Source organism: Labrus bergylta, chromosome 2 (assembly GCF_963930695.1).
Source record: "Labrus bergylta chromosome 2, fLabBer1.1, whole genome shotgun sequence".
Lineage (NCBI taxonomy): Eukaryota > Metazoa > Chordata > Actinopteri > Labriformes > Labridae > Labrus > Labrus bergylta.
The window spans coordinates 30,265,507-30,280,087 of record NC_089196.1 but is presented as its reverse complement, the minus strand read 5'-3'; the positions used below and the strand labels follow the sequence as shown (position 1 = coordinate 30,280,087).

Below are 14,581 nucleotides of genomic sequence, written 5' to 3'. Positions count from 1 at the left end.
ACAGAACAGTTTGGAAAAAGAACAAAAGGGAGCGTAATGAGAAAAACACTTGAAGAAGAGGAGAAAATCAAAGTGCATGACCAACAAAGCTACAGTACATTTGTCCATTGCCCCCTTTTCAAACATGCACAAAACTCCAAAAAATTAAATGACATTTTTTATGGGGAAACATTCAAACATTTGCTACTGCAAGCTGGTAAAATCAAGAAGTCGATTTGAGCCGCACATGATAAAAGCAGCTTCATACTATGTTTTTACATGCTATGTTCTTTTCCACTCCTGTTGATTCTGTGAATACATTAAATTACATGTAGCATTGACGTAAAGGAACAAACTAGTGAACTCTGTGGCTTTGTCTGCCATATTTTGACTTCAGCAGCGTCCCCTTTTTACTTCATGTATTCATGTGTTGACCCCCCGAGACCCTCCCACAGAGAGGGACATATTTTAGTAAAGGGGGCAGACTGTCCTCAAATTTCTAAAAGTTCTGAGGAATGTTTTTCTAAAGCTTGTTTTTTTAACACATTCCTGAAAATGTCTAGAAAATATTGAGAGTGTCCTGTTCACATGTTTACCTCGCAGCGGGGGAGTGCGTCTCAGGAGGCAGGATGTGACATGAAAGGATGACAAAGATGAAGCAACACAGTCTGACACCTTTAATGTCAGTTATTTTGCATTTATATTGTTGCTACATGTCATTTGATGTGTTCACAGTATAAAGAAACCATTTTGCTGAGCAGTAAAGATGATGCACCTTCATTTCTTGCACGTTTGCAAGGTGATATAAATGTCATTACCCTGCCCACTTGCTTGCTGTGAATATTCCTGAATTTCACCTTCTGCGTTCACCCATCGGCTCATCCCGACGTCACGCAGCAATTTTACTAGAAAGCTTTTCAGAAGAAGTTGGGGCTGTTTGCGTTCACACATGCAGGTCACCCTGAGAAATTTCATGAAACTTTCAGGAGTTTTGTTTTTGCTGTAGAAATAGTGTTGGATTAACACATGGCCACTAACTACCACTCACAGTTGATTTTGCTTTGTTAACCACATCTCATATAACTCCTTCCCCTTTGTTTTCTTCCTCTGCTCTCTCCATAACAAACATGTTTCCTCTCCAGCAGCACCTCTAGACTTCTTCTTCTTCTTCTTCTGCCCTGAAGCTCAATAATTCAACTGTGCAAATGCAATTTTCATTCCCTCACAACCTATTTTCCAAAAGCTGAATTCTTCTTAAATGAAAAGTTCAAATCAATGATACAAATCTAAAGGATCTACTTAAGGATCACTCTTATAGTTTGAACATTATCCGCGGGGCTGATTCAGGGTGATTGAGGCTCACTGAGATAGTGTGGACTTTCTTGTGTTGGAGGGAATCTGGTTCTTTTTATTCCTCTGTTGCATTGATAACAAGCAGCTTGATAGTTCAGGTGTAAAAAGGCAGAAGATACATTTAAAGTAACATAGAAATGCTGTTCACCTTCAGTAATTTAGACTGAAAAGGCAACTTATCTGCTCCGAGGCTCTTGATTGCCCGTGTTGTTAGGCTATCAGATAAACACGTCGGTACCTGGGAGTGAAGCTGCCCGCCAGCTGCAGCGCTGAATAAGCGCTCATATCAGCAAAACAGCGAAAACATTACATACCTGATTGGGTGCATCATTATTTTTGTTTTGAGAGGGCGATGCTGTTTCCTTCAATCTCATTTTCTCCTCAGTTATCTCACCAACCGGTCCGGTCTGTTTGCATGTTTTTCCTCTTTCTCTCATGCCTCTCTTTGATCTTTTCCTGTCTTTTTTTTTTTGTCTTTTTTCTCAATGAAGTTTGGCAGGATTTGGATTTACTTTTCAAGGTTCTGCATCATGTTGAGATCAATGGATGGTCATGTCAGTTCATATGATTGTATTGTATTTGCTGTAGTATGTAAATGTTGCACCCCAGATTAGCCCAATTTGCACATCTCATGTACAAAGGCCCTTAAAGCGGCAGCCCTGGATTCCGCTCCCATCCTATTTTCATTAATATTATTGTTTTTTTTTGATCATTTATTCACTTGTTTCTATTTCTTTTCCTGCTCTTACCTTCTTATTGCTGTTATCTTTTTATTTGCTTTTAGCTCTTTTAGTTTCTTACATCTTTTTAAATCTTTGGTCTTCTTGGTCTCAGCTCGTGTTGTTGGGTTCTTGTGTTGCCTGGGTTCTTATCATGGTTCTTGTGATGTTCTGGTTATATATGTCTGTTGGGTATCGTGCACTATGGTTTCTTTTCTGTTGAATTGTATTTAATTATTTTTCGTATTTTGCATTTGTTATGTTCTTGCTGTTGTTTTGTTCTTCTGTGTTTGGTTTAGTTTGTTCTTGTTTTTGCTGTTTGTCAAAGCACTTTGTAAACCTGTGTTTTTAAATAGTGTTATTATTATTATTATTGGACATTTACCACATGTCACCCTCCACTCCCTCCAGTCCCCCCAGTCCCCCGTTTGCCACTCTGTCCCCTGAGCTGTGCACTCAATAAAGACATGAGAAGCCCCCCCAAAAATACATTTTAAAGACTAGTTTGAATATTCTCCGCATGCATGTGTGGGTTCTCTCCAGGTGCTCTTGTTTTCCTCCCACGGTCCAAAGACATGCTCATGAGGTTAATTGATGGTTCTAAATGTGCCTGCAGGTGTATGTGGGAGTATGAATGTCTGTGTGCTAGCCCTGTTATTGACTGGCAACCTGTCAATAACAGCTGAAATATCCCAGCAACTACTGGATACTAAACAGTTTCAATCTCAGTGACGGGGAGAAAGTGAACACAGTGTTGAATTAAAAACTCTGCTATTTGAGTTTCTGCTAGTCTGGACTTGAAGTTTTAGATATTTGTTTTTATAATCCTCTTCCCTGCCTTCATGGGCACTCTCTCTAACCTCTGTCTGTGTCTTGTTTTTAATCTCTCTCCTTTAGAGGTTCAGCCCGGTGAAAGAAGTGACGCCCCCTGTTGGTGCATATAACGACCCTCGCTGCGCCCTGGAAATGCTGAGGAAGACCACAGGGGTGAAGAAAAGCCCGTTCGGCATCACCGCAGCACGCTTTAATCCTAGCTGTAAAAAAAGCTCCTCTCCAGGTCTGTGTGTGTGTGTGTGTGTGTGTGTGTGTGTGTGTGTGTGTGTGTGTGTGTGTGTGCGTGTGTGCGTGCGTGCGTGCGTGCGTGCGTGCGTGCGTGTATGGTCAGTGTGTGTCAGTCTATACTGTGTAAGATTTAACTGACACTTAAGTTTATAAAGAAATGTCCGAGGATAGGTCGTAAGCTTTTCTTCTCTTTTTATTTTAAACAACTCATCTCAGACTTTTCCTTCGCATGGTCACATTGTTCCCTCTAACGAGTAATTTCTGAAAACATAAAATACTTTGTGCCTGTTTTCTTCTTCTGAAAGGATCTAAGACTGAACTGACCTCTGCTGTGATTATTGTGCAGCGTGTGTGTGTGTGTGTATCTCTGTGTGTGTTTTCATATTTTTCTGCAGTGAACCCTTTTTGCCCTTTAGTAGATTTGAGTCACCATCACAGCGTTAAGGTCTTTAACAAGGTTTTAAAATAATATTAATGAGTACAATAATTCATCTATAATCTCCTATTACTGAAGCTTTACACATTACATCCCAGAGTAGTTTCTTTTTCTGTTTATTTATTTTATTTTCATATTGACTGTATGTATCATTAAAGTATTTATGCACATGTTTTCTCTTGATTTTGATTGGCTCTCTTAGTTGCTTGTGATTATCCTCTAAAGCTTTTGTTGCCTGGTCATGATACAGTACATGTTATCATCAGATGTAGAGGTTCATTCTTTTGTGTTTTTGAGCTTTCTTCCTCTCAAGCTGTTACCATAGTCTGTGTTCACACGCGCAGTCAGGGAACAAATTAAAATAGCACTAACATGTGTGTCTCCATATGACATGTACTTCAGCGTATGTGTCACTTTCAGCCAACAGTACATGGATACCCCGCATACCGCCAACACTAAAATACACTTAGCCAAAGTTACACCTACACTGCACATGTCTATTGTCTGTTGAAGAAACGGACACAAACACCACCTGGCATGCTCTGCATCATCTTTGAGGTTTGACCAGAGTTTATAGGTCCGAGGGAAATTACTCATTTATCTGCAGCAGTGAAAAGATGGACTCTACAAAAAAACTCTCTTTACACACAGTAATCCGACTTTTCTGTCCTCTGTGCAGGTCCGGGGTCCTACAATGTCTTTGAGCAGGGTTTAGCCTGTGAGAGTTTCAAAAGAGCATTTTTCGAGAGAACCAGGAAGGGAGGCTTCGGCTCCAGTGCTCAGCGCAACTCCATCTTCAACAACAAGGAATCGATTCAAGCCCCGAGTCCAGGGCAGTACGAGGTAGGAGGATCCATCTGTTATGTCATTCATTATTTTTTTTCTTTTCTTCTCCAGCGTGAAATATGATGCAGCAAGCTACTGTACAAACGCGTGTATGTGAGTCTGGTGTGTTTGTGTTCAGACAGAAAAGAAGGCGGAGGAGAACTACAAACAGCAGCGCACCGCCGTCTTCAGATCAGCCACAGAACGTCTCGTTTCATCACAACCAGCCAAAGTAAGTCTCATCCCCTCTTCTCCCTCTGCATCTGTGTCTCCTTATTTCCCTTCACGGTTGCCTTTGTCTCACTTGTTCATGTTTGTATATTAAAGCAGTTCAAACCTTATAAACAGCAGAATTCAAACAGGAAGTAAAACAACTCTTCATGCCAAGATTTTACTTACAGAAATTAGGCCATCACAGCGGTAGCATCTGACCCCAACACCAAGGGCCCACTTTTCCAGCAGTGGATTTTTTTTATCACTGCTTCTTTTCCTTTTCATCCTAATGCTCATGTATACTGAAGAAAACAGGTCAAAATGTGCGATAATTAGTTTCTTATTCCTCGCCAAATCCTCTTTTCTATACCTCTGATCTTTCTTATATTTCAACTAATTTCTTGACTTAATTCCTCTCATGCCCACGTTAATAACCAAAGCATATATACGCACTTATATAACACATCTACCTACATGACTCATCCCACTGCCCATGATTACTGTATTTTATAGTATTATAAAACAAATACTTTCCCTTTTTATGACTTGTGGTATTGTGGTAGTTGTGCAATTGTGAATTGGAGTTTTTTCAGTAACAACTATATTGATCTTAATGCAGCAATACACAAGAAGGAGTCACACACTCTATGTTATCCAAACAGATTCCAATGAATTGTTAAGTAAAAGCATGTTCACATCTTCACTTTCTGTGCAAAACTGAATATCAACAACATCTGTAAGTGTAGTGGAAAAAGAGACAGGAGGTGTGATGTATATTATGTCTTCATTTAAACTTTGAGAGCATAGCCCTCAGTTACAATGACGTCGAGCATGATAAACAATGAAAAATAACAAACATACATGGTAGAGTCGTCTCTCAACCGGAAGGTCGAGGGTTCGATCCCCAGCTGGGCAGCAGATGTGTCCTTGGGCAAGACACTTAACCCCGAATTGCTCCCGCTGCTTCGGTGGCGGTGTATGAATAAGATTAGTTTCTTCTGATGGATGATACTACATAACGACCTCTACCATCAGTGTGTGAAAGGGTCTGAATGGGTGAGTGTGACATGTGGTGTAAAAGCGCTTTGAGTAGTTGGAAGACTAGAAAAGTGCTATATAAGGTCAAGTCCATTTGCCATTTACTGTATACATACATCAATTAAAATCAATTAAAATCAATTAAAACATGTGCAATCAGAAGGGAGTTAATATATAGATGAATGGAAAGGATATCTATTTATTTCAATGCTGGATGGAGAGAGTGTTGTAGATATTCATTAAAGGGCCAAGGCAGAAAGTCGAACCTGCTGCCAACTGAGCTTAACCACCAATTCTATTGCAAAAACCCTCCAGTGCCAATTCAATCACTTCATCCAAAGTTCAATGCAGTATTGATATTTTCTCCATCCTTAGTGGAACCACTACCGCCCAGTAAAGTCTGAAAACACAGTTAACTGTTGCCATTATAGTATGGGCTGTTCTTAATGAAGTGTTCTAAACGTTAATGAAATGTTGCTACAACCTTTGTCTTAATATTTTCTGCTTTTCAACTCCCTACCAATATGTTTGCAGTAAATGTTAAACAATTAATTGTGCTACTTTTATGACAATAGTAGGGCTGTAGAAGCTGGATTTCTTTGCCCTGTGTGACTCAGCGGGGTGTTTACTTGCATTTAAATAAGGTGCTAATGAAGAGACACAGGGAAGCAGCTGGATGTGAGGGTTAGCAACCGACTCCAGTATTAAAATAATGTTCTTGCAGAGTTTATGTAAATTTCCCTCTAAGTGTATGTGACAGCGTTTTAAAATTCCAGAAACACAATTTGTGTTTTCAAGTACGCTCCTGGGTACCAGCTGGTGTTTACTCTGATTTACTCCAAAGGTTAGAAGTGTTATCTGCAACTCGAGGCAAAGGTCCACAGAAATTATTATAACACTGCAAACGACGCTGCTCTCTAGAAAACACTGAGTTTAAAGTGTAATTCAGCACTCATCACAGAGGGCGGAGAAGTGGCGGTGTCATGTGTCAGACTACCGGGTTAAGTTTTTCATCTTGTAGCCGTTGTATATCTTCGGTAGTTGTACTCTGCATGTTGTTTAAACACAAAAGAGAAGTGCTGGTGGATGTTTTTCTACACTTTTCAAGTATTGAATGAGCCTCAGACAGTTAAATATTTGACCCTCTTTTTTTTTGTGAAACATCATTTTTGAGCATGAGTAAGAAGATCAGCAGGGCTTAGTCATCGCCCATGCCCCGTCCTCCTCTGTCATTACTGTGAGGAAACATAGCCCTGCTGGTATCCAACCCTGCTGTCTAATCAGAGAGTGATTTTCTCCTCGTACACCGTGTGAATTAAATTAATTTCCTGGTAGGATATAAAACCAGCAGGATTGAGAGATGCTGCCCCTGCGTATGAGCATCACAGCATTAAGAATACTTTCTACAGCTGAAAATACATCTGCGTTAGTAAGAGATAAAAGATGCTGTGATCTCTTGTTTTTCTGAGTAGGGCAGAGGTCATATTCAGCGTCTTCTGGGAGAAAGATGCTGTTGCTATTTCTTGAGCCAACATGCTTTAGCCTAGAGTAGAATAAAAATGATGTCACAACCTTTTTTCATCTGAAAGCTACTTTGAAAATATGAAAGCCACATCATGTAACGCATCAAAACAAATGAACCAGCTGCATTCAGTTACTTCTTGTATACAATGTGTCAAATGTCATTACCAAAAGGTTACAAAGCGCAGAGACTCCCCGTGCCACTGTGTTCTCATCAAGCTTTATATCAGCAATAGCAAACATGCTTACAGCCTTACCTTTATGGTGTCTTTATAATGTCAAGGCCACTGTTGTAATTGCTCCCTTCCTCACCCTACTGCTGGTGACCGGTTTCTTGCTCTTCGATATAGGATGTGCAACCTTCTGACCTTCTGTGTCAGGTGGGTGAAACGAGAGTGCTGTGTTGCCTGTTCACATATATTTGTAGCTTGCTGCCTGGAAGGAAGTCCTGTGCAAAGTTATCCTGGACTTGAGTGTGGCAGCGCTTCAAAGTACTTATTTTGCCTACTGAAACTTTATCCCTTTTCACACATACAGAAACCTAATGAAAAACTCTGGAGATTTGGCTACCCGGAGGTGTTTTAGGCTATGTGTGAACGCAAACAGCCACATTTTTCAGGCGGACTTTACCCGGAGTTTCTCCGGACAGACCCCTAGTATTTCATCTGCAGAAAGTCCGAGTGAGCTGATGTCTGAACGCAGCAGCATATACTCTGGAGAGTTCAACTCGAGCCAATAGAAGGAGAATGACGTTTATATACATATACGATCTCCGTGCTCTAATTAAACGTCTGCATTCTGTTTTCTGTTCGTCAGTATGTTGTTCTCCTCTCTTTTGTGGATGTTGTCATTCCATTGGATTACACATAGCATTGATATAAAGGCAAATATTCTCATTATAACGGCGTGTAGCGGACTCTGTTGCTTCGGCCTCTACTTCCGCGTTGTTTATTTACGTCACGTCTTACCTCAGGAAATCCCCCCCCGCCCCCCCGACAGGGAAAGTCCCCCGCTGTGAGGAGCATATGTGAACGGCTAGTTCGGGAGAATCTCCGGAGCGGTCCTCCTGTAAATATCTAGATATTATCCGGAGTGCGTATGTGAAAACGGCAATTGGTACTGAACATGACCCACACATCCTTGTCCTCACATTCATGGAAATATTCTTTTTTGCCTTTTCTTGGTATGGCATCATCCATTGTCCGTCATAAATCTGGCTTTGCAGGCTTGCTGTGCTTATTGCACAGAATGCCTCATTTCAACCCTGCTAGTGTAAATCATAACTGTATCCTGACCTGACGATGGAGGTCGCTGCTCCATTGCTGTGATTGGTTAGGTTCAGGCACTGACAAACTTGACAGGAGCATCACCTTTACATTGACATCTGATAGGCCTATCCTATTGTTATGCATTGGAGGGGGTGTGATCTGTGTATTTGATCAAACTGAAATGGGAAGCGGCTTTCAATTTGAAAAAAACTCCTCACAAGCTGCTGTTTTATGATCAACGTGTCGGAGACTCGTGATCTAGATGTTATTATTTTTTGCTGTGTTCACAAGTTCTACTTCACATCTCTTTGATTAATGCTCCACTTGGAAGAGTGCAGCATCTGCTTCAGTTTCCGTACACGCAGTTTGGACAAACTCGCTTTTATCTCCACATTAACATCACTGTTTGTGCCACATTGTTCATTTTGGATAATGCGGCTCCTCACTTTGTGTGCACATCATAAATGAACTTAGGCGAGTGTGATGACACTCATTAGAGAGCGGAGAACAATCCATTAAGAATTGGGGAGCAGATCGTCCCTGTAATAGTCTCTTCCTCATATATCTGTCTGCACTGTTTGCCATTTTTCATTACAATAGCTTCATGTAGTGTTGCAGTAACATCGTGGTGATGGATGATCCGGCTCACTCACAATCCTCGGTGTGCTAAATCCTAATGTAGAAAACCTGACAGCAGCACTACACACAGTCCAGACAGTGTCTGTGCTTCACATTGTCATGCACTGAACAGTGGAGATTATGTATAATCTGGGGGTTGGAAAGCCTGCAAGTTTAATGATCAGAAGGTAGACTTTCATTATATTCCAGACACACAGGGTGATTAAATATTTAACAACGGTTTTAACTTCGTTCAACTCCCCATAGCAGCACCTCCAGCTTGTTTTCTTGTTCCCAAAAAACATAATTGGTCCACAATCGCAGGTGGGGAGCGGGCAAGGTCGAGGTGAAAAGAAGCAGTTGGCGGCACCATGTGTCAGCGCATGTCTGTCTGCGGCCCTCCACGGGAAAACAACGTGGTTAGCTGTCACAAAGACTGTAATGAACAGGATTTGGGACTGGACAGAGAATAAACCCAAAAAGCTTATTAAAGTGTTCTTAAGAGAGGTAATATCCTCTCCATATTTCCCTCAAAGTCTGCCTCTTCTTTCTTTTACTTCCCGGGGTAGTACCTCTTGAGTGCTCCGTGGAGAAGATCTGAGGCCGCTTGTAATGGCGCCACACTGAGCCTCCTTTATGACCGGTTAATGAAAAATCACCCGGGGACGTCTTAGTTGTAACAGTTAGCCACATGCCGCGCAAGCAGCCCGGGCAGTATCCCTGGTAACGGCACCCCCCACTGAGACGGATATTAAAAAGTGTCTAATCAGGAAACAATCATGAGAAGGGAAGACAAGAAGGAGCAGGGGGAGAAAAAAAAAATAACAAAGTGCGTCTTCATTATCTGTTTGATGTTTCATCTTGCAGTAAAGGTCGACGAGGAATCTTTTTAACCGCTTTCCTTTTGATATCAGAACGTAAAAAAGATGTACCCTGTCGGTTAAAATGATAGAAGCTGTCTTAAAGGGGATGCATTAGAAACAACAGGGAGTCCTGATATCTGACGCCAGAGAATATTGATATGATTGCTCTGCTTTTGATGTAAAGATTGTTTGACTATAAAAACCTATCATACCTTCTTTGAAACCTGTCTTTACCACACCCTCTCTGTTAGGACCTGATAGCCAAACAGTGGTTAAATACAAAATTGAATAATTTAAGGTCGGTGTTTCTTATCTTTCGACTTGTCCTCCTTCAAAGGATGCTTACATTTACGGCCATTTAAATCACACACAACTAGTTTCCGTATTTGAAGCCCTGTCAGATCTGTGCTTCAGCGACAGGTCTGGATCTGATAGGAGATGATTGCCTGTCCGAGGAGAAGAAAGAATCAGACACGTTGTTGAGCAAACTGACGGATCTGAAAGCCAGACATTATTATGAGTGGAGCATATCTTAAATGGTATTTTGCTCTCCTCTCTCATGTCTAATCCAGCGCTCTTTTCCAGCATTGTTTCTCCAGCTCTCCATCTTTATTTCCACACTCCATCTCTCGCCGTCTCCTCCGTCCTCCCGGGTGACACTTCCTGATAATGACCTTCCTGCAGCAGAGGTCGTGGGATACCCTCGGGCAGCGCTGGGAGAGCATAAGTGTGGAATTTAATTTGGACCAATGTTTTTACCCCGTGGCTGTGGAATTCCTCTCTCTCTTCCATAACTTCAGTGAAATATCGCCTTGTCCCTCCAAGCGACAGCAGCGAGGTTTGACAGGGAGCTTTGTCTCCCCGTCAGTCACTTTTTCACTCATATGTTCCTGCCTTTCGTCACCCAATGTCGATTCTGAGATGAATAGAAGTCCTGATGGATGGTTATTGTTATAATTAGAGTGAGGAAGTGTCAGAGGCGAGGGCATCGGTTCAATAATGAGGTGTTACTAAGAGCCCTCTGCGAGTGGAGTCATGGTTACATTTGTAATGTGACTCATTGAGATACTGCAGTTTGATGGTGAAGTCATCTCTATTTACAGATTCTATACAGATGTACAGTCTTTACTCAAAGGACCGGACTGGTATGAGGAGTGTTCTGGTTTCTGTTTGTCATGATAGGCAAGGCAAGGCAAATGTATCTGTATAGCACCTTTCATACACCAGGCAATTCAAAGTGCTTTACACAGTCACAAAAAGCATTTCAAACATTTCACAAGATAATAATAATTCAATCAGGAGAGACTTAATTGAGAATGAACAATTATTTATTTAAGAATAAATGTGCAATAATTTAGATTTGAATGTGCAAAGTCTTTGGGCGATTAGACTCCATCGTGATGACTTCATGTACTCAGAAGGGTAATGAGGCCGACAGCAGGATAGGAGACCCCCCCCATGGAGTCTAGACACTGGTGGTGGTGAAGAGGAATGGAGGCTATGATGAGCCTGGATCTGGACTCTGCTGAGCTGGAATGGAGGTGACTGGGGCGGTGGTGGGTTCCAGCGGTTGCCCTGAAAGGACAGAATGACTGTGGAAGAGAGAGAACTGTTTTAGCATTTTGCCGCAGCAGGATGATTGGTCGAGAGAGGTTGTGCCCTCTACTAAGAATAAACGCCCATTATCAGCTGATCACCAGAGCAGGTAGACAGAGGAAGTAGTTTAGGTTGAAGTGAAAGGATGAATGAATTTGTGAAAGATTATAACCAGTGTTCCTGTCTGAACTTCAGCTCCATAACAATAAACAAAATCTAAGAAGGCAATACAAGTTGAGGTAAAAACAAGATTTAGATACAAATAAGTTCAATAAAAAGTAATTGATCATGATAGGCTAATAACATCCCAGCTGGTTATCTGACAGCTATTTATCTCTATGAACAGATATCTGCTACAACAAGTGCAGCTAACATTTACTTCTTCATTCAAATCTTCAACTTGACTCTGTGTTGCAAAAGCCAATCAGTGTTTAGATTCTCCAACTTCCTGGAATGCATCAGAAAAAAAGATCGATTCGACCTTCACTCAACAACAACAAATAAAACATTTCAGTAGTTGTTGTTTTTTCTCCTCTTGAGGACAGACCACACAAAGCTTTTTAAGACTCTGCATCATGATGTTAATTCAACGAACAATCTCAAATAAATTGCAAGAAAATTGCAAATAATTAAATAATCAATCAATCATTCATTAATTAAAAAAAGACCATAATATGGGATACTAAGCAGGAAGGATTTCTCCTTTGTATTCCTCGCGGAGGCAACACAGTCCGATGGTGATGGCTGTCCGATCAATAAGTACGAGGGCAAAAAAGGGTAGGAAAAAAATCCCATTCATTGTTTCTTTGTGTGTTTTGCTGAACTAAAATCATCTTCAAACCTTCTCATTACATTTTATCAAAGTCATATTTGAAAGAAAAACACAAAACATCATATTAAAAGTTTTATCAGTAATACTTTTATGTTTGTTTTGTAAAACATCAGTTAATGAAAACCTTTCTCTCAGTTTTGTTGAGATAAAAAAAATATATATATTTGCCCAAAACTTGATACGATTTTTGTTCCAGCAGGTCTATTGGCTTCATGCACGTCATTTAAAACAGATAAAAGCCGGCAATAATGTCCGTGCCAGTCAAACAAAATTCAGATTATCTGCACTAATATCTGAACAACACTTCATAATTCTGCTCTCTCTCGGACAATATGAAAACACAGCTTTTATTACTTTGACCAGTGACAGTGATTGGAAGCAGGATTCATAATACACCAAGCGTGTGAAGATAATAATGAAAACAAACAGAAAGAGGAGACACTTCCAGCCTTAACTCGGCAGCTCTTGCAGATACTTGCAGATGTGAGTCACTCCCTTCCAAAGCCATGGCAACCAATAAAAAGTAACTTTGTATGACTTTATAACGTCCCCTCTTTAACTGGGAATGTAAGCTTTTAAGCTAAATTGCCAGAACTACACAAATTTAGTGGTTTAAATGTCACACTGTGAAGGCAGTTTAATGCATCTGTCTGCGTCACATGTTGCAGAATATGAGCTCTATGGATAAAACATGTAGGAATCAGCTCTAATGTGCATCACCGCTTAAATGTAACTTCTGCAGGAGCTGGGCGGCTGAATGGAGGCTGAAATGCTACAGTATGTTTTCACTCACTATGGTTTTCCACTGGAAGATCATTTCAGTCAGTTGAGATATGAAAGCTAAGCATTGATGATGTACAACACTTATTAAGTCATAATTATGTTGAAACAGTTGAAGGTTTGAGTTAAAAAAGTCAAAATCAAGAGTTGAAAGGTTGAAATTATGAGTTAAAAGTAAAGAGATAAAAAGTCTGAACTCTTATTGTGTTCAAAAGTCTAAATTAATCTCATTTTTTATCTTATAATTGAACTTTTCCTCTCATTATGACAAGTTTTTAATCTCAAAATTTTGACTTGTACGACTTCTACCTCACAAAATGTGTCTTTTTCTCGGTGATTTATATCTCATAATTCAATTTTTTTCTTCTCTTAATTTCACATTTTTTTAAATCTCAGTTATGACTTGAGAGAGGCGTTGTTGTTGTTGTTGTTGTTTTTATCATCAATGCTTTCCTTTCAGATTTTTTTCTTCCTTTTTGTTGCGTAAATGGGTTTCCATAGTTTCCCGTGCGGTTCTCATGATGCCAGAATTTAAAACTTTCATATGATAAAAATCAAACTATGTTGATAGTTCGTGTTTAGAAGCCACAGCAACTAAAAAATAAGCCCTAGGCACCTAATATTGAGTAATGTCTTATTTATAAGTTAGTATATAAATATTTACAAGTTTCTCAATCATGAGAAATTGCATGAAAACTCGTGCACACTGTCTAAATTACACATAAATGTTTGCAAAGTTTTGGTATCACTGTGTTTGTTCAATAAAGCAATTTTTGATGGATTAATTCCTCTCCTAATTAGCTTTCCTTTAAAATAGATTTATTTAAAAATAGATTTTGCACTTTTCTATACTGTCATTAGTTAAAATTGGATATAGAAAATGATTAAAGTATTGATCATTTGGACAACCTGATAGTTTCTTTACTCGCTTTGCAAATGAGCTTCAGCTTTAAAAAGTATTGTGTAGTGCTGTATGTGTGGCAACAGTTTAATTGCTCCTAACTCGTCCTGATACAAATTAATATGAAATAATTACAAAATAAGAATCATATTAAGGAGCTTCTTTATCATGTTTTCTGGTCCAGAGACACAGACAGACATCGTTCAGAACTCACAGAAAACCTCATTAAAGTCAATTACAAGTGGAAAAACACCACGCTGCTCTGAGACCAACATACTGCACGACAAGCTCGAAGAAGACAGAACAAGAGAACAAGAGGAAGGATGACAATGAATGGAAGGAGCAGTGGGAGGGAGGGAGAGAGAGAGAGCGCCTCTGTGTATAATGTGTAATTATCTATCCTATTAGCACTGGTTGAGATAATTAGAGTGTTTGCTAAACATACATTTATCAAACTGAGGAGCAGCATCATCCCCCTGCTATGAAGAGTGAACTGAAGGCAACAAATGAGGAGGTGAAAACATACTGAGGATAATAAGGAGGGGAGGGTGGACAGACAGACAGAAAGATAAGCTGA

The 14,581-nt window shown here is 40.1% G+C and overlaps 1 protein-coding gene across 3 annotated transcripts in view; it reads left to right on the top strand.

Annotated features, from left to right (window-relative positions):
- Window positions 1–14,581, top strand: part of stpg2 (sperm-tail PG-rich repeat containing 2) — a 70,972-nt gene that overhangs the window by 18,358 nt on the left and 38,033 nt on the right. For all 3 annotated transcript variants that reach the window (XM_065951396.1, XM_065951392.1, XM_065951386.1), the window contains exons 8-10: window positions 2,949–3,108; window positions 4,229–4,392; window positions 4,514–4,606. In XM_065951396.1, the coding sequence (XP_065807468.1) occupies window positions 2,949–3,108; window positions 4,229–4,392; window positions 4,514–4,606 (417 nt within the window). The remainder of the gene's footprint in view (window positions 1–2,948; window positions 3,109–4,228; window positions 4,393–4,513; window positions 4,607–14,581) is intronic.